The sequence below is a fragment of the Cryptomeria japonica genome, chromosome 10 (genome assembly GCF_030272615.1).
Source record: "Cryptomeria japonica chromosome 10, Sugi_1.0, whole genome shotgun sequence".
Lineage (NCBI taxonomy): Eukaryota > Viridiplantae > Streptophyta > Pinopsida > Cupressales > Cupressaceae > Cryptomeria > Cryptomeria japonica.
The window spans coordinates 584898281-584919963 of record NC_081414.1 but is presented as its reverse complement, the minus strand read 5'-3'; the positions used below and the strand labels follow the sequence as shown (position 1 = coordinate 584919963).

The 21683-nt window shown below is 35.3% G+C and overlaps 1 protein-coding gene across 1 annotated transcript in view; it reads right to left on the bottom strand.

Moving 5' to 3' along the window:
- Window positions 1-1692: 1692 nt before the first annotated feature.
- Window positions 1693-21683, bottom strand: part of LOC131071888 (uncharacterized) — a 59762-nt gene continuing 39771 nt past the window's right edge. The window contains exons 2-7 of the mRNA XM_058007853.2: window positions 12556-12866; window positions 12089-12213; window positions 10760-10814; window positions 10523-10622; window positions 10368-10436; window positions 1693-3144 (exon numbers count right to left, since the gene is read on the bottom strand). Coding sequence (XP_057863836.2) covers window positions 2071-3144; window positions 10368-10436; window positions 10523-10622; window positions 10760-10814; window positions 12089-12213; window positions 12556-12866 — 1734 coding nt within the window. The 3' untranslated portion in view covers window positions 1693-2070. The remainder of the gene's footprint in view (window positions 3145-10367; window positions 10437-10522; window positions 10623-10759; window positions 10815-12088; window positions 12214-12555; window positions 12867-21683) is intronic.

Here is a 21683-nt window from a genome sequence, read left to right as displayed (position 1 = left end):
GGGACATGTTAATTTTGACAATATGACAAAGATCAACAATACTAAATCAATGTAAGATTTACCGAAGATTGTCAAACCTAATAATACTATTTGTAAGGAATGTCAGTTAGGGAAGCAGATGAAGAGAAATTTCAAGAACAAGGAATATTCTACTTCATATCTCTTGGAGATGATTCATACAGATCTTTGTGGACCTACAAGGACAAGTAGATTTTATGGAGAAAGGTATTTCATGTTATTTATTGATGATTATTCTAGGATTACATGAGTTACATTTTTTAGAGAAAAAAATAAAGCTTTTGAAAGATCTAAATTTTTCAAATCAATGGTAGAAAATCAAATTGATGCTAAAATCGAGTGTTTAAGATCTAATAGAGGTGGAGAGTTTATTTCGAACGAATTTGACAATTGTTTTATGAAAAAAATGGTATAAGAAGACATTTTTTTGCTTTGAGACCCCTCGATAGAATGGTTTAGTAGAAAGAATGAATGAGACTGTTATTGAGCTAGCAAGAACTATGATGACATATGCTAACTTAGCTAATATGTATTGGAAAAAAGTGCATACTTCTGTTTACATCTTTAACACGGTAGAAATAAGAGTAAAATCATACTAAGACACCTTATGAATTATGCAATGGAAGACCTCCTGTGAAATATTTCAAAATCTTTGGAAGTGTGTTATATTAGAAGAGGTGAAAATGACATTGAAAATTTTGATACCAGAACAAATGAAGAAATATTTTTGGGATATGCTACAAATAGAAAAGCCTACCGGTGTTACAATAAGAGATTGAACAAGATAGTAGAGAGTACAAATGTGAAAGTATGTGAGACATGGGATTGGAATGCCCCTGAACCCATTGAAGAGACTGAGTTTGAGATCAACTGGCCCTAATTGGGTGAATAAAAATATATAAATTGAAATCCATCATCTTTTTTAAAAAATTAGACAGTGTTAACAATGTTATAACCAATTTATCATCCCAAGACATAATTTAAACCATAATTGGGTGAATAGAAATATACAAATTGAAATCCATCACCACCTCTTTTAATTTATTGACAAAGTTAACATTATAACAAATTGATTAACCTGCATGACTAGTCTAGAACTGAATAACTTTGGACCTAAAGTACATTAAATAATGAGAATGTCAATAACGTGATTATGATAACCCTAAAACTCTTAATGCACTCTATGGCTTATCAACAAGATTTAGCATGATAGATTTGAGATTGTGTTACAAGTTGAAACTTGATGATAAAGTTTTGTTTAGTGTGAACAACTCTATTTTTTCTTTTTACAAGGAGCTGAATGGACTTTGGATTTCTACAATTGACAATGGTAAGAATACATGAATTGGTAAGCTTTCTTAAGCATCCCTGCAATGATGTGCATGCACTTGATGGCTCTGAGAGAAATTTGTTAGAAAGAAGCTTATTTTTACTCAATGCACAATTTGATACAGATGTCTATTCTAAGATGGAACGAGGCAAGCAAAAAATCAAGCGCAAAAGTTCTAGAAGCAAAAAGTTCTACTTGCAAGTAGCAAGAAATAATGTATCAGAAGTTCAGTCATTAATCCCCTATTAATGTTCATAAATATCTATATAGCATTTTGCTCTTCGTGAACCATTAAAGAGAGTATAGATGAAAACAAGCACAGCAAATGCAAGAGTGCCAAAAAATAAAAAGTGTGAATTCGGTGAATTCCTGGCCACATGTAGTATAGTCTCAAATAAATATTACACCGCAGTCGAGCAAAAGCATATATGGTACACACTACTTTCTAGCGTGGGAAAGGATGGTATAGTTTGTACATGAATCAAAACAACAATCGTTATACAAGATCAGACATACAATTGAATATATTACAAATTCATTAATTTTAACAAAATTTGTGTAAAATGCAACCCTTTCTATAATTTTCATCAGAAAATGGGTTTGCCAATCGTCCATCAGAGTCCCAGAAAATTTGAAAATTTCCCAGATCAGCAATAGCAAGACTAAAACTGTTCTTCCCCACTTTACGGTATTTAGTGTCAACCTATCTTTCTTCAGTGTTATTATACAATCTCCCCTTCCTCTATCTCTCCTTCCTCAAGGTTGTCATCTCTTCTCTCTATTTCTCCTATAACAACCTTCCCTTTAGCATCGACTTCATCTAAATCTGTCTCAATACCATCATCTCCGCAGCTCCCCATCTCACCCATGGTAACCTTCTCTTCGGTATCAACTTCATCTAAATCTGTATCAAAATCATCATCTCTGCTGCTTTCCATCTCACCCATGCCAACTCCCTTTGTCATGGCATCTTCATTTAAATCTTCCTGCTCTTCACTAATACAAATTGATTTAAAATTTGACAAATGTTGTCTTTCAGCCTGATGTTCTGGATTGGCATCTGGTGCTTCCCTAGTCCAGTGAAAGAATTTCAAGGGCTCATTTGACCATTCAGTGAGAAAAGAGTTGTTGACCATAAACCTGAATATCTGCAGCAGGTGGCTTTTTTCCTTCTTAATTTCTCCACTAAGCAGTTTCTCAAGAAGTGTAGGTTTTCTTTTTGAAAGCTTTGAAGCAACAGTAGCTCTCATTGGAAGCTCAGAAGCCACAGTAGTTCCTTTACGAGTGGCATTTGATCCACGGACATGAAGGTACGTACAGCGTTGACCTTTCAAGCAATGTCCCCGTTGGAAGAATTTACAGACTTTTTGGCATTTATCAGCCTTGTGAACCGCATCAAGTAGTACGTCCTCTGTTTTGATATTTATCTGTGAAGCATTGTCCTTGGTCTTGCAATTCACATCAACTTTGTCTGGAATTAGAGAAAAGGAATTGTCTTCAGAGCACAAAAGTTCAGGATTGTGAATAGCTGCATTACCTTCTTCTCGAGGTTGCTCCATCTTGAAGCTACTTACATCATTCAGAACGGACCTTGGGGATGCCAAATCATTTATTCGGGGTATCTTCATAGATGAATTTTCTGATCTGTTTGGCTTACCAAAATTGTTATTATTTCCCCGTGTGCCACTTTTGTAGTGTCCTTTCTGATGGAATGGAGCATCAGAGAGATAATGAGATGGCACTTCAGCTACTGGAAAACCTAACTCTGCCTGTTTAGCAAGAATCTCTTTCATGCGCTGGAAATGTAACAATAAAGGCATGTCATAAACTACATCAAGAAGTTACATTCATGAGATAAGCATTCGATGGTTACACTTCATGCGAAAAGGAACAGTATGCAAGCATCATAACATTTATTTCTTAGGTGAATGTAGCAGGGATTCCTGAAATTTGAACCTCAATCAGAATAAAAGAAATATATATTTTCAAATTGGCAGCTAGCAGTACCCTTCCTATTTTTGTACAGCACCAGAGAAGAAATCCAGATCTCTAAAAGAATAAGTATAAATGATGAATATATGTTGAGCAATAAAGAAGATAAGCCAAAACAACTACAAGTGACAGTACATTTCTTGACATTATGCATTGATTACAATTTCTCACATAAAGAAATGAAGCCCATCCAGTATGGACCACTAAATGTTGAGGAGCAAATTAATGAAATTTTGTTCTATTTGCAACTGCAATCAAGTATACATATCTACTTCATAGTTAAAAAGGACTCAACCCCTTCAGCAGATGAACAACCTAACAAATATAATGTTTGTCTGTAGCCAAAGACCTAAAGACTATAACCACAAGTGATACTGTAACTAGACAAAATATCACAAATAACAATGAAATCTACTCGATAAGAAAACTATTGCAATTTTAGAGTAAAGGCTCAAGCATGATACCTGCAAACGAATTTATGGTACACAGCAAAAGTATAGCAAGTCTTCTCATTTAAAATCTGACAAGGATCATCATGCTGATATTGTTAATTTTGTAACGTCGGTCGTACTATTTCATGCTTCTGATATATATATATATATATATATATATTAATTTGATTACATATACTAATATGTTAACGTTAACTAATGATAAATAAAACCAAAGTTAACTTATCGTGTTTGACCAACGGTTACACCATTCATGGTATCGGGTGGTAAAGCGATTCTCAAACAAATCGCACTCCTTCCAATCGGGTAAGTAAACGGTGACTAGTTTATATACTGTGGTGAGAGGTACGTAGGGAAGAGATGTGTCTTCCCACGTGGGAAGACATATCTCTTCATTACATAACCCTCATCCACTTATATAGCATGCTTACATTGAGGAGGATGCACACACCAAAATTGATAAGTGTGGTGCATCTTTAAAACACGCTATAGCAGATAAAATACAACTTTCAGATCATATCTCCATCTCTTCTATTTTGATCACAGAATTTTGAAAGAACTTAACATGGTATCAGAGCGAAGTTAAGGAAGATCATATTAAAATTCTGTAACGATCTCATAAACTTTTACCAGGCTCTTACTAAGATCACATTCCCATTATCCTAATGGCAACCGGAGTTAGGTTTGAAGATAGATTAGATGGAGCATCAAATTTTGTATCTTGGAAATTCAGGATCATGCTTGTTTTGAAAGAAAATTAAATTGACTCCCATGTCAAAAGTGAAATTCCTAAACCCTCTGATGATACAGAGAAAATTCAGTGGAGCAAGGACAGTGAGAAGGCCCTTAAGATAATCGTGGATTCAGTAAGAGACCACATTGTACCAGTCATTTCTAAATATGAGACGGCCTTTCTATGTTCAAAGCACTAGCTGACATTTATTAAATCGACAACACTAGCAGGGCTCTCACCCTAAAGAATCAACTACACCATATAAAGATGAAAAAAGGAGAAACAGTTACATCCTATTTCTTGAGGATCACTGAGCTTAGGGATCAACTATCCACTATTGGACATCTAGTAGACAACAAAGAACTTGCTATGATGGCCCTAAATGGACTTCCTACCTCATGGGAATCGTTCATTCAAGGAATCAGGACTTGTTCTAAATTTCCTAAGTTTGATAGATTGAAAACCAATTGCATTCAAGAGGAATCTCGGCTTGTCACAAGAGGAATAAAACAAAACAATGGTAATGAAGACATTCAAGTTCTAAACTCTAATTCCCACAAGAAAGGAAAGAAGAACTTTAAGAGAAAGAGGGACAACAGCTCAAATGGGAAGAGGTCTTCAAAGAAGAAGAGAGACATTTCTGAAGTACAATGTTTCAGATGTGACCAATATGGGCACTATGCAATGAAGTGTCCAGACAGGATCAAACAACAAGCTTCAATGGCAGAAATTAAAAAAGGGAGTAATTCCGAGAAGCTAGTCTTCTACTCAGCCCTCTCTAGTCAAGTCACCTCCAGTTTCAACACATGGGTGATTGACAGCGGAGCATCTCGATACATCACTGGATTTCGTGAGCACCTAGATACACTTGTGGAAAGTTCAAATGAAGAAGTGACAATTGGTGATGACTCAAATTATCCAGTTATGGGAATAGGAACCTGCAATATCAACCTAAAGTCAGGCATATCCCTACATCTGATTGGAGTTCCATTTGTACCGGGTATAAAAATAAACCTTGTCTCAATTTCTGCACTTGAAGATAAGGGTTACAAATTAACCTTTATGGAAGGAAAGGTACTTGCTTGGCCAAAGAACACCACCATCAAGAAAGCCCACACCATTGGAGTAAGACAAGGGAACCTCTACAGACTTTGCGCCACTCCACCTCTAGCCTTGATTCATGAGACTCCAGATTCGAATGAACTTTGGCACAGAAGATTAGGGTACCTTCATTTCCATGCCCTACCTAAGATAGAGAAGATGGTGATCAGCTTACCCAAGCTAAGTCAAAAATCTGAAGGAGACTGCAAAGGGTGTGCCTTAGAAAAGAATACTAAAGGGTTTTTAATTCTAGCAATAGTAAATCCAAAAATGTATTAGAATTAGTTCATTCTGATTTATGTGGGACCCATGTTTGTACCCTCATTAGGGGGATTTTTATATCATGTAATATTTGTAGATGATTATTCTAGGAAGACCTGGATATATTTTCTGAGGTACAAAGAGTCTGAAGAAATCCTTTCTAAATTTAAGGAATTCAAAGCTCTTGCAGAAAATATGACAGATTAGAAAATCATAACCTTAAGAACAGACAATGGGGGGGAATACACTTCTGATATGTTTAAAGATTATTGTATAAATGTTGGGATTAAGAGGGAGTTAACTGTACCTTATAACCCACAACAAAATGGGGTAGCTGAAAGAAAGAATAGGACTATAGTAGAAGCTACTAGAGCTATGTTGTTTGACCAAAATATAGAAACCTCATTTTGGGCTGAAGTATCTAGGACAGATGTGTACATTCAAAATAGATATCCTCATTCTCTTCTTGACAATAAAACCCCTGAAGAAGCCTTTACTGGCAACAAACCTGACATAAGTCATTTCCGGATCTTTGGGTGTCCAGTCTATATTCATGTCCCCAAAGAAAAGAGGTCAAAGTTAGAACCTTATGGAAAGAAAGGAGTATTTGTTGGGTACAGTGAAACCTCTAAAGCCTATAGAATATACATACCTGGTCAAAGACAAATTGAACTAAGCGGAGATGTCATCTTTGAGGAAGACATAGGCATTCAAGAGGTCCAAAAGCTCTAATGAATTAGAACACCAAGATCCTCCTACAAGCTTGGATAAGGATTCCACCCATGAGATTCAGAGGGAGACCCCTGAAGATGCTAAGCATGAAGTTCAAGGCTTACCTTTAGAAGAAAATTATCCCGAAACTAGGAAGAGACCACTTTGGGCTAAAAAGATGCTTCAAGAAGCTGAGCATTATGCTGCTCCAAAGGGGACCTTCAGAGTAAGTAAGAGACCTAACCTATTTTCCAGTTATACTGCCTTGATGAGTGAGATCATTGATGCAGAACCTTCCTGTGTTGGAGATGCGCTCAAGCATCAAGTTTGGAGAGATGCTATGTCAGAAGAGTATCAGTCAATTCTGAAAAATGATGTCTGGGATATTGTGCCTAGGCCTAAAGGCAAATTTGTGGTATCTTCTAAATGGCTCTTCAAAATCAAACATGCAGCAGATGGCAGCATTGAGAAGCACAAAGCAAGGTTTGTTGCCAGATGTTTCTCACAGAAAGAAGGTATTGACTATGAAGAGACATTTGCTCCTGTTGCCACATACACTTCTGTCCGAGCAGTTTTGGCTATTGCAGCATCTAAAGGATGGAAAGTCCATCAAATGGATGTCAAGACTGCTTTTTTGAATGGTAAGATTGAAGAAGAAGTTTATTTGGAGCAACCTGAAGGTTTTGTGATTCATAAGGCTGAATCACATGTCTGCAGATTAAAGAAAGCTCTTTATGGACTGAAACAGGCCCCCAGAGCATGGTATGAAAGAATTGATCACTATCTCTTGGAATTAGGTTTTTTCAAGAATGAAGCAGATCCAAATCTTTACTACAAGGTAATCAATGGTGAATTATTAATTCTTATTCTTTATGTTGATGATCTACTAATCACAGGAGAGGATAATTGTATTTCTCGATGTAAGAAAGAATTAGCCTCTGAGTTTGATATGAAAGATTTAAGAATTCTTCACTACTTCCTTGGATTGGAAGTTTGGCAGCAAGCAGATGGTATAATCCTTAATCAAGGAAAATACCCCATTGATATACTCAAGAGATTTAGAATGTTGGATTGTAGATCCATGACCACACCTATGGAGACAAATCTGCACAGGCTAAAGGAAACAGCTGCAGAATCAGAGTTTGCAGATCCTACACTCTACAGACAGATTATTGGATCTCTGATGTATTTGGTAAACACAAGACCTGATATATGTTATGCTGTAAATGCACTAAGTCAGTTCATGTGTGAACCTAGGGAAATACATCTTGTTGCTGCAAAGCATATTCTGAGACATCTTCGAGGAACTATTGGTTTTGGTTTGAAATATAAACATGTAGAACTTGACCTACATGGATTCACTGATTCTGATTGGCCTGGAAGCATAGTTGACAGGAAAAGCACATCAGGATGTTGATTCAGTTTAGGATGAGGAATGATCTCATGGATATGTAGAAAACAGTCTTCAGTTGCTCAGAGTTCTACAAAAGCTGAATACATTGCAACCTCCATGGGAACAAGAGAAGTTGTATGGCTCCGGAAATTGCTTGTAGGACTGTTTGGTCAGCCCTTAAATCCTATTGTCATCTACTGTGACAATCAGAGTTGCATCAAGCTTTCAATGAATCCAGTATTTCATGACAGGTCTAAACACATTGAGATTCCTTATCACTATGTTCGAGATATGGTGGAAAGGAATGTGATCCGACTGAATTATATTAGTATAGGTGATCAGATTGCAAACATTCTTACCAAGCCTCTCTCCAGGATCAAGATTGAACACTTTAGAGATAAACTTGGTATGGTTGAAAATGTTATTTAATTTTGAGAGATAGTCTCATTTATTCTAATATACTAATATATTTAAAGATGTTTAGTGTGTAAACTCTTTTATTTGTCATGTGTGTGACTCCATGACTGCATGGGCCTTCTATGAACATTATTGAAGGGTGACGACTTTTCAATAATAATTCAAATTGATATTGTAAGGTGACGATTTTACAATTATCAATTTAACTATCTTGATGGATATCATGTGACTTGATATCTGTGGACATGTCATGATAGTATATATATCTCTGAGACATTATGGTAGATATCTGTTGGTTGATATCATTAAATAAACCATAATTATGATAGAGATCTTCATGGTGAATATTATGAACATAATATTCGTGGACATGCCATGAAATCATTATCAGTATGGTAAGCATCATGTGACTTGATGCCAGTGCACATACCTTACTTGACAACTATGAGTTATGGTGAGTATCATGAGACTTGATATTCATTGTTGAACCATATCTCTGAATATCACTATGGTGTGATATCTCCTCTCTTCACAATCAATGGATGAATTGTGATGTTTTCTCTAACATGAAATGTGTCCTCCCTAGTTAAGAGGGAGTGTTAATTTTGTAACGTCAATCGTACTATTTCATGCTTCAGATATATATATATATATAAATTTGATTACATATACTAATATGTTAACGTTAACTAATGATAAATAAAACCAAAGTTAACTTATCGTGTTTGACCAACGGTTACACCGTTCATGGTATCGGGTGGTAAAGCAATTCTCAAACAAGTCGCACTCCTTCCGATTGGGTAAGTAAACGGTGACTAGTTTATATACTGTAGTGAGAGGTACGTAGGGAACATATGTGTCTTCCCACGTGGGAAGACATATCTCTTCACTACATAACCCCTCATCCACTTATATAGCATGCTTACATTGAGGAGGATGCACACACCGAAATTGATAAGTGTGGTGCATCTTTAAAACATGCTATAGCAGATAAAATACAACTTTCAGATCATATCTCCATCTCTTCTATTTTGATCACAGAATTTTGAAAGAACTTAACAGATATAAGGTCTACTCTGAGTCGGATTATAAGTCTGCAAATTGGCAATTATCTGGTATTTCTCGTCAAAATAAGTTTTGCAGGAGCTCCCAAATGCAAAAGAGAAGATCTACATTGCACACAATAACTTGCCAGAGGCCACATAATAGAAAGATTTACAGAAATTTCTGCAAACGATATGCAGAGGAGCAAATAGTAGAAACTCCATTCAGTGCTCACTAAACAACCTGATGAGGGCCCCAACTGTCAAGACAGTTAACTTTCAATAGTCCGACTGTTGAGATTCTAGTTAAAAAATAGTTCTGTATAAATATACACAGAAACTGTACGGTAGAGCAGCTAGGTGAATAGGTAGAGCAAGGCTAGTGGTTGATAAGAGAGATAGCTGATGCAAGAGTAAAGCTCCGGTGTAATGTATTCTAATTTCTCACAATTCTAGCATTGGAATGAAATGCATGGCCTTAGTAAGTGCTGTGCATCAAGTTTCTTTTAGCAATAATTCTGAGCTACAACCCATAAGACCCACAAACTTAAGCACCTAAAATAAAACTACTTATGAGCCACTCAAGATTACATCTTAATGATTAAACTGCTATTGTTATTCTATATCTTTGCCAGTACAAAGAGCCTATGATCTTCCCAGTAGTTTTTGTTTTTGCCAATGGTATAAGACTATAAGTATCTTTCCTTACCAAACAATAAATAAATAAATAACAATAAAAATATAATATATCAACTCCCTAGAATGCATACATCACAGACCCTCTATTATGAAACATAACAAAACATGGGATCAAATGTTAAATGCCTGTCTGTCCAAACTTTTATTCTTTCTTGTTTGTAAATTGAACAGTTTTTCAAAGCATTATGAGCCAAAGGTTCAACTTCTATATACTTGCCTCACGACGTATCTTCGAATCATCATCTATAAGCTCACCCCTCGTCCTTCTTTCTTGCATATGTTGAGCCTGAACCAAGGTAATCCATGCTAAACCAATGAATTAAATAAATACAGGACACCCTAAATTATTGGAAATTTAACTTATAGCCATACCTTGCGTTTTATATTTGCTTCTATCGGATAATTTCTTTTGCGCTCATCACGCCACTGCTGGATTTCAGCAACAGACTCCTTAGACTTTGGTGGAGCAGCCCTATATAGCATTCATCAATCAACAGAAGATAAATTATAGGTTGGATAAAGTTAAGAAAGCACATGGAAACCTGATTGAGCAAAGATGCTACCGTCAAAAGAGCATATTGTCATGCACCAGATCAGAAAATGGCTCACCTTTTTGAACCCTCGTTCCCATGATGAACCAGCTTATGCTCCTTTAATAATTTCCCTGCATGAACCACACATACAAGCATGCAACATAAATGAAACCATAGTTGAAAAACTCAGACTCGGCAATAACTTGGCAAGCCCAAAAATGTTAAAATATTCTTCAAATGTTAGCAGATTTTATTTAAGTAGTAGATAAAGAAATATAACCCCAAATCTAATGCTCCGCTTTCCATGGATAACAATTACCAAGAAAATTTTGTTTCTCTAATTAGACAATGCATTTACTTTATAATTGAATTTTCCAGGGATGGAAATAATTAATAACATAGATATTGACATCTTTTTAACAGAATAATTATATATTCAAACAAACATATCAAACATATATTAAAATTTTAAAAAAGATACAGCAACATGAATTAACTAAATTTAGAAAAATAAAATAATCTAATAAATTACAAATATTAACATCTTTACTATATTAAACAGATTATAAAATGGAACCCATGAATCACAAGTCCTTTTCCTAGACGGTAGACCAATCATATTTTAATAATATAATTTTAGAAAATAAGCTATTATCTGAACCAATTAATCTCCAACCCTTCAGTGATTTATTTATTGTAACGTGTCAAACAGCATTGGACCTTCTTTGAATAAGTTTCAACAATTTGCACAATATAATAAACATGCCCGGTATCAGTTTGCAATAGGGAACTCCATTTACAGGTTTATTTTATTTAAGTTGTGACCTAGGTTGCACATCGCAGTTGTGAGTCTTAAAATGCATCAAAACTTTGAAAAAAATTATGTTTCACGCATCACACTTTTTATACTAATTTCAGCAAGTTATCAGGTAACTTTTGGAATTTTTTGACAAAATTGAGGCAAGTTTTCAATAAAATGTGCGGCCAAGTTATTCAGTAACTTGCTGCTATTTGTGGCACACAAGCACTCGCAGAGTTTTCCTACTATGAATGAAATAAAACAATCCTTGCATCTAGTTTTATACAGTTGCACTTCCACATAACACCGATATTGTTGCAAATAGAACAATGCCACAGTAACAAGATATATAAAATGACTCTTAGTATTAGTAATTCACTGGCAGTAGACCCTGTATCTGGGGTATCCAATATATACATCAGAAATAAGTTGCATCAAAAAGTGAGGCATTTATGGCATTGAAAAGCAAGCACTGAGTTATTTAAAAACAACGAGATCAGAAAGTTTTCTAATCTTCTAAACTACCTGATTTTCTTTGGTAAGACCAAAAGTACATATCTTGTCACAACATAATTCACACTTGAATTTTAAGATACAAATACTGACCAGAGGCCTCAAATGAACAGTTTTCCTCGTCGCATTTGACATGACATCTGAAATGTTCTTCCATATGATATTTGCTATCAAAGGAACGATCACAAGTCTTGCAGATTAGTGCAGCTGCATGCAACCTGCTATGACAAAGTTTGACATGAGAACATCATCATATCAATTTATTCCATCCATGAACAAGATCAGAAGGGCAGATATTATCTCTCAATCAAATAATACTGCCACTGAGATTCAGTGTCTTCAAAGTTCAAACTCAACATTTATTATTTGTATTGTCAGTTTATTTTCAGTATGAATGAGACCACTAAAAACCAAAACCTCCAACAAAGCATCTAACAAAATAACGAAATTGTCTGCTTATACAGTTCACCTGGAACAGAGAAATAGGAAATGCAAAAACAATCAAGAGATCTGACAGCAGAACAATGATATAAAGAAAGGTAAACTTATGTAGCACACACCTTGCACCTCCTCCAGCATCCTTCCGAAACCTGGAAGGCCCATTATTAAATATTCTATTTGGAGGAAATTGTGTCATGGGAGATCCATTTTTTAATCTTCCATCAGCTTGCTCTGAATTAAAACAAGAGGATTCAGTTTTCCATTTTGGATGAGATTCTCCAGCTTCTGTCCGTCTACCATGATGGGGACTCACCCTGCTACCACCTATCCTAGAGGAATGCCCTCTATCACAAGCCCCATTTTGGAACTGCTGAATATCATTTCTAATACAGGAATTTCTCAGCATGCCATCATGCTCACTGAAACTGCCCTGCAACGTGATCAACATCCAAAATAAATCAGCCAACATTTCAGACCTTAATTATTCTAACAAAAACCAGGCCCTCAATATAATAATATGATATTAGAGTATGACACCTGAACATTCTACAGATGCACTACTAAAACTGACACAGATGAGCCTGCAAAAACAAGTTGCGACATTTTTCCAGCATATTTGATAGCACTGGGACTTCAGGCTCACAATTTTTTTGCACCTAGAAAAAACTTCAACTAAAAAACTTATGTGATATACATATTAAATCAATTCTAAATTCTTACAAATCAAATCCCCTGATGCACAGCATTACCAACTTACAAGTAATACTCACTTCAATTTGTGAAAAAGACTCAATAAACTCAAGTATGGTATCTTCCTGCTAAATTGCTATGAGAAACATTAATCATCATAAGATTAGGATTATGGACATCAACTTCATTTCCCTCTCATGCATTTAGAAGAATAAAATGTCCACTCAAGAAAACAGCAGCTGATTCAGTGTAACTTGTTGTCGAGAGAAAAACTGCTATATCAGATCAATGGCATGCAATGAGGATCAAAAAACAATACCAAATCTAGGCAAGCAATGCGGATCACAAAGTATTGGATCTTTGTTCTTGAATATGTCTTTGAGTTCTTGGCTTCCTTCTAATAGGATTGGTAATTTTATTCCTGCAATGCCTTTTCTTACTGCTATCACTTAAAACAACTACTTGTTCATTCAAAAACTTTTATGTGGCAACCCATCTTTCCACTAGGAACTTTCATCCTTCAATAATTTTGCTACCTGCTCCTGTATACTTTTACTTAGTCTCATTGCTTTGATTCAATCCATGATTAAAAATTGACAACACCCATTGTGATAACAAGTCGTTGCAGTTGGTTTCACCATTGTATACTAGTGGTAAACAACAAAGACAATAAAGGAACATCCCATTATCAAAGATAACTATCATTAGTAGAATGGGAATTATATTACTCTAGTAATCAAAACAGCAATTTCAGTTCTTTCCATTAATCTCCTAAGTTTTATTTTCTTGTTCATCAACCTCTTTATGCACCATATGACCTTTACTCAGCATGACCACTCATAACATCTACTCTTAATTAATGGCTCGCCAAAGTTGTCTTTAAAGCTATCAGACACACTTTACACCACAATTTAATGGATTGTTAAGAACGATGTCTTAGCAGTGCTCTTTAGAGCCTCTTCACAACATCTACATGACAACAAAAATATATTATCTTAAGAATAGGAAGCAGAAGGATAAGAGGCCAAAAGAATAACAAGGGTCCTAAAATCAATGAATAAGGATAAAAACATATTTAAACTAAAGAACAGATAAGATCTGAACTATTTCTGACAGATTATGGAATGACACGTTACTTGATCAGAGATCTTATCAAGAGTCAAAATGCTTGGCCATCAGTACTTCTTGATTACAACAAATGCATGATTGATATTATAAACGCACCAGTTCAACTGAATCTTCATAGAAAATGAATCTGTATCATACCTATCTCACTGGAAACACCTAAAGATTCCCAAATAGAGATAATAGGGAAAACAAGAATATCTCCCCAATTTCTCCTTTTGAATTTCAAATTTGACAACATTCAATTTCTGATTATTTGAAAATCCCATACCACTTCTATGCATATACAGATAAACAGAGGAATAATATATACTGAAAATTACTTTAGAACAATATGCACTCGCCCTCTTATTTATCAATAGTAATACACATGCATGAATAATAACAGATATATGCGATACAGATAGTATTAATGTTCAGCGTATGTAATTTCGCTAACATTAATATATTCATCATCCAATTACTATACCCAGACCTGTTCAATCAGCTTTATGAGTGATTAGGAAAAATGAAGAGTTCCACTCTGGAAGATGATGGTGCTTCACCAACCCCAAACACTGTTCAGGAAACACCCACGAATCTCAAAACTGAACGGCAGCCACAACAATCTTCCAATGCATCGAACCCCTGGCTTTGCAATTATCTCCTTAATATTAATCTAGTCTGTCTCCTGTATATTGATTGGCCAATGTAAACCAAGCTCCCGTCACACAAGCCTTTTCCCACGACTTACAATAATATTTGCAATATTAATCAAAGACACCACATATGGCATTGATGTACCAATCTTTATATAGTTTCGGCCCTAGAAAGGAATTCACCATGATCTCAAACTTAGGAATAATACCCTTCCTGAAACATTATCAAGCCCATAATATCAACCAAGGTATGACCATAGTAGTAATCGCCAGCTGAAGACTTTATTATACCCGATGAGACCCACCAATATTATATCGCTATGATATAATTCTAAGAATTAAGCCTTCTTTATGTAAATAAGCTCTATTCACTAATCTCCGCATTACTCATCAAGTCACAAATTTTTTATATCAATCTGCAGCTATTTTACAGCGGCAATTGCAATGCTCAGAATGTAATGTCTTTATTTTCAGATTGATACAGATTACCCAAGTCACACACCTTTAGCGATGATTGAAAATATAATCGCCTTCCTTTCATTTATTTCTGCAAATATCAACCAAACTCTATATCTGCAAATATCCATATTACTATAACTTATCTGCAAATTTGTCTCTAACAGAGACTTCAAAAATTTGCCCAACTATGAACTCCGTCGCGAATCCACCTCTCAGAAGAACCAAGTTTTCATCTAGCCCTTCTCTTGAACTCCTGAAGGTTTTCGTCTCCAAGAACCATGTCGTTTATCAAATTCAAGCATGCCTTGTTACAACCCCAAGACCTCCTTATAAAGCCCTCCAAGAAACATCTAGAAGATCAAGCCCACTAAATAAAGTGACCTTATAATAATATTTTTTTTATTTTATTGTTATTTAATTAAATTAATTAATATTAAGTCATTGTTTAAATATTTTATTTATTTTTTGATGACTTAATAAAAATCTATTTAATTAATTGTCACATTAAAAACTTGGGACATTACAGTGCTCCTGGCCCAAACATTGCTTGTCCTCCAGCAATTCCTTACTGCACCACCAAGATCCCAAACTAGCCATATTGTTGGTGTAAATTATGTCTCATAATTACACTTTACTTAAGTTGACTTAGGATAATGAATTCATTGTAGTTTGCATATGAGACCCTTAGGAAATTGCACATCTAGGGAAGATGGTTGTAGGAGAAATTCCACCTTTGATGGTGTTATAATGTTATCTCATTCCACCTTCGTTGGGTGATCCACCTTTAGTGGAATTATCTATTATTTCTAATACCTACCCCTACCTACCTATTGACATGTTTTTTATGACAACGTCAAACACAAAATATCGTTACCAAAGGTCACCTTACTCTCTCTTGATCAAAGTGCAATTGTAAGCTAAGATTGAGGAAAGTTCAGACAATCGAATCCAAGGTTCCTATTTGCAACAGACGTGACTCAGTTGGTTAATGTGATATACTAGTAATCCAAGGGACCTTACGTACACTCAAAGAAGATTAGACAATTTGCAACCTCAAGGAATTTAATTCGTGAATAATTTATCTATGGGATCTCTTTTTTGGGATTTTTGGGTTTAAGATATGTAGAAAGTAAACGGGAAAGGGCTTAGAAATACTATTCTAATCTACTCTAAATCTAAGAACAAGGAGATAGGGATTGTTCAAGTGAAACCAAACCACACTTTGCTTCGCCACTAGAAGGCAATTACACAAAGGCGGTGCAATCTTCAAAGGTTTTGCAGTAGTTTTCACACCACCAATGGACACACTCATAGAAAAATATCCACACGATGATTGAAGTTCAGTTCACACATAAAAAGCCTCAGACTAACCTTGCAAAGTTAGTAACAATCAGCTACTAACAAAAGGTATGAGCCAAGGAAACAATAATCGTTTGGGGAATTAATCGGCAAAACAAAAGTATAAATTTTTTCAAAAAATCGAGAAAAAATCGGATATACAAAAAAATGTAAAAAATTGCAGAAAAACAATCAAAAACTACTTTTTTTATATATTTTAGGGTATTTCCATAGCATAGAGATATTGTAGGCAAATAAAATCGACACTTGAAAACATGAATTGCAGGAAATAGATTTTTGTTGTTTATATTCATATCACTGATTACGTTCCACAAAATATACTACACCATAAATAATATCTAGATGGTGATAGATGTCAAAATGTCAATTACAATATAGTTTGTGACTTTGAACAAAGTCAACCTATAAACTAAGTACAAAATTCCAAAATCTCAAATGTAGGCAATGACATGCTAGAGAGCAGGAGGCCCTGATGATGAAGCTCCTGGGTAAGAGCCTGTCCTAATTCCTTCAACCCACTCAGGACGAAAGTTGGCTTGCCTCATGATATCAAAATCTTCAGACACGAGCGGGCGATCAGCAACAACATAATCATCATCAACATCATCATCATCATCATCAGCATCATCAGCAGCAATCAACTCGCACTCTGGATATATCTCATCGAGGTCAATTGGCAAGCATTCCTCAATAGTTCCTGATTTTGCCCATGTAGAAATTAGTGTTTCCCTTACAAATGAAAAACCAATGAATAGTGAATACAATTCAAAAAACTGCAACTATATATTAATATTCTCACCTTGAGCTTTCCTTATCTTCAAGCGGAGGTTGTGATGAACAAATACCAAGTCATTTAGTCATTGTTGTGATAGGCGGTTGCGTTTCTTAGAATGTATGTGTTCAAACACACTCCAATTACGCTCACAAGCTAATGAGCTACACGGTTGGCTCAAAATACGCACCGCCATCCACCTTAAATTTGGTATTTCATCTCCAAAAGAAGCCCACCATGCAGCTGAAAAACACATTATATGGAGATGATATTGTAAGACTAAGAATATCTTATAATCTTAACAAACTTAATGGTTGGCAAAATAAAGAGATTGTCAAAAGTTTATAGAATCTACCTGGTTGAATTGTCTTTCTGCTTTGTATAGCAGCCCTAGAAGAGAGAAAGCCCTTAGCATGCTTGTACATTTCCAGCTCTATCGTAGCCGCATCAAATTTTTCCAAGTAAGGAAACATTTTTTCCATGCACTTGAAGTAGCCTTGTTTGATCTCAGCATCAATTTCCAGGAAGTCAGTCTTATAGAATAACAGAGGATTGAGGAAATATCCTACAACATGGAGAGGAGTGTGCATTTGTCCATCCCATCTCCTATCAATTATGTCCCACAACGGCATATACTTATCTCTGTTATTTTCCAGCTTACTCCTTATCACCTCCTTGGCCCTATCCATGGCCTCATACACATATCCCATGGGGGGTTTATCTCCATCCACTAGTCTCAAGACTTTTACTAAAGGCTCTGAAAATTCTACAATTTGTTCAATAGATTCCCAAAATGTGGTAGAATACATATACTCTGCCACTGCTATGCCATTTGCTTGAGTTGTGAAACCAGACTCCATCCACTCAGCTGAAACAAACATTCGCCTCAAATTACCTTTTTGTTCACATAATGTTTGTAATGCAAGGAAATATGTTGCAAATCTTGTCACTCCTGGTCGAACTAGCTCCTTGCCTCCTGTGAAAGAGCGCATTATAACCAAAACCCTTGTGTGATTATAAACAAATTTGGTAACCTTGTGAGTTTTCTAAAATGCAGCCTTAACCCATTCAATTTTGCCAATGTCCTCTAGGGTTAGATCAAGGCAATGTGCTGCACATGGTGTAAAAAACATGGAAGGATATTTATCTGTCAAAAGTCTCCCTACAGCAACACAAGCAGCAGCATTGTCTATGATAAATTGAACCACATTTTGTGGCCCTACATTCGTAACTACCACGTCATACATCTCAAACAATGCATTTGTGGATTTCATCATATTAGATGCATCCACAGATTTCAAAAAAACAGTGCCAATCTCACAAGAGACAAGGAAGTTAATGAGAGTTCGATTCCTTCTATCTGTCCAACCATCTGACATGATGCTGCAACCAGTTCTAGCCCACTGCAATCGATGTTGTTTAACAACATCTTGAACATCCTCTACTGCATCTTTTAGCATACCAACCCTCAATGATTCACAAGATGGGGCTTGAAACCCAGGACCTACAGCTGCAATAGCATCTACCATGGGTTGCCAATATGGATTTCTGGAAGCATGGAATGCCGTGTGAGAGGAGTACCAATAATTAGCAATTGCCTTCTTTGCTTGTTCAGTGACAGTTTTCTTCCATCCTGTACTCTCCAAAGTGGTTTGTGATCCTAGTGTGGTACGAGGTTGGAAGAAAGCATTAGTGTTTCCTCCACCTGTGTTTGGTCCACGTGCTATAGAATTATGTGTCGACCCAGATTCCCTGAAACTCCCATCTTCACCATCCTCACCCAAATCATGCATCCTAGGATTTGTAGAAGTAGAACCTAGTTCAACCCCAATTCTTGCCTTTTTGGCCTTATTCTCAGCAATCCCTTCAAGAGATTGCTTTGCCTGATACGAGACATCTGCAGGGCATTTTTTGCATATCTTGGTGTTATTTCCTCGTTCTTTTGACAAATGCCATTTGAAACGATAAATTCCACCACCAATCTCATCTTGACACCAATTGCACTTGACCTTCGTGCTACCAGGAATTGTTGTGCAATGTGTCCATGCAAAGTCTTTTTGGCGTGGCATTGTGATCAAGAATCTGCAAAAGCATTACACTCAGTTTTTAAATTTTGAGGGATCTAGGGTTGGGTTTGTGTATGTTAACGTTGGACATTCATCATGAAAACTAGACAGTTATATTAAAATTTTCATTTTTTTGTATATTAAATGTTAATAACTATAGGGAAAATGGCATTATGGATCTATGATAGACTGTATATATTAGATGAAAATGATTTTTTCATATATAAAAAGCTAAGAGTATTTAACAAAAAATGAATTTAATATTACTGTAAATGAAAATGTAAATTCTGATTACAATTAATTACTATTAAATACAAATTTAACTAATAATTAACAGTAAAACAATCAGATTACATATTTAACATTAAATACTAAATAGAAATTAGTAAATATTTAACTGTTTAATTAAAAAAATTCTAAAATTACTAAGTTTTAAATAGTTAAACAGTAATTATTCTGTTTAATTAATGGTAATACAGAATAATTACTGTTTAACGTAAGGTCTGTAGTTTATGTTAAACAGTAATTATTCTGTATAACAAGCAGTTCCTATTTCTCAAGAAATTTTATAAATTATCCAAGAGTTTTTCTTTTGATTTTTTGAAGCAGTATGCAAAAGACATTTTAATTCCAAGACCAGTGATACCAATAGGATCTAGTGATGTTAAAGTGCCCTTTCCTCCTGCAGGTACCTCAAGTGCTTCTACTTAGTTTCTATTTTATTGTGTTTAAGTTGAGATGAAATATTCACGTAAATGCTGATGAAAGGCCAAAGCACGGGGGGTTAAAGTTGGACAACCTGTTATCACTACCACCAAGTAGAAACTATGAAGAGGAATAAAGTAAGAACAAAATACATAAGATAGACTCCAGTTCAATGATTTAGTCAATAAGTAAATACTAAATATGCTCAAGAGTCCCTTGAAGAAAACCCAAAGGCAATTTAAAATTTGAACTTACAACAGAAAAGTTTACAGTCTCAGCCTAAGAAAAGACAAATGCAAAATGGTGTTAGTTTGCCAGAGTATTCCATAGAGCAAAAACAGAGTCAACACTTCTTGTTTTCTTCCTTAATTGATCTAAAGAAGAACACTGATAAAGCTACTAAGATTAAAGCCCAGTTGTACACAAGTGTACAAACTGCTTTAGGATTGTAGAAGAAGGTAAAATTCATTTCTCAAGCCATCTATACCTTCTCGGATTTTATTATTGCCTGAATCAGAAATTGAGGTAGTAACGTTACCAACTAAGGGACCTAGGAGACAAACAATATTTTGAATAAATGATTTAAGCAATGGATATAATACTACAAGCATTTAACAAATATCAAGTGACCTAGGAGACAAACAATCTCAGAGGCTCAGAGCAGGACAATCGGAGTTTACTGTCAAAGATATAGCAGGAAATACAGTCAAGAACACTTGTCATAAGAGTACTATCATATCAACTCAAAATCACAAGGCAACTGATCAAAAAGATTTAGTCGCTGATCTAAAAGGTGTTAGTACAGAGAAGCTTTATGGGTTTGACAGTGATTGAAATTACAAAAGGGGTTGTTTTACATAAGCTACAGACTATTGCAAATTACTAGATAGTTAAACAGTAATTTCTAAAATTACTAGGTTTTAAATAGTTTAATTATGTAAAGATAATCTAATAATTAAACAATTAAACAGTAATTTAACAGTAATACATAATATTTAATAATTACAGTAATATTAACTTAATACTATGAAATACATTATAAATGCAAAAAGTTAATAGTGTGAAAATTTATACCTTTATAATGTATTTCACAGTATTAATTTTTTGCATCTATAATGTATTTCACAGTATGTAAACTGTGAATGCTAGTTTCAAATCAAAATACGTTTTTCTTACTGGTTATTTCTAGCATTATGACAAATATTGAAACCTTGTTGAGCGTAAATACTAGGAAGTTGGTACTTAAGAAAGAATGTTGTGCAAAAGTTAAGATGCCTACACAGACTAGAGAATGGTCATTTATCACAGAATGTTGAGCGTAAATACCTGGAAGTGTTGCACTCGCAGCCCAGTTGATTGTCCAATGATAGTTGCCGGTGAAGAATGGCGGTGGGGAGAGGTAGCCCAGTCCGGTGAAGGAGCCGGAAAGAACT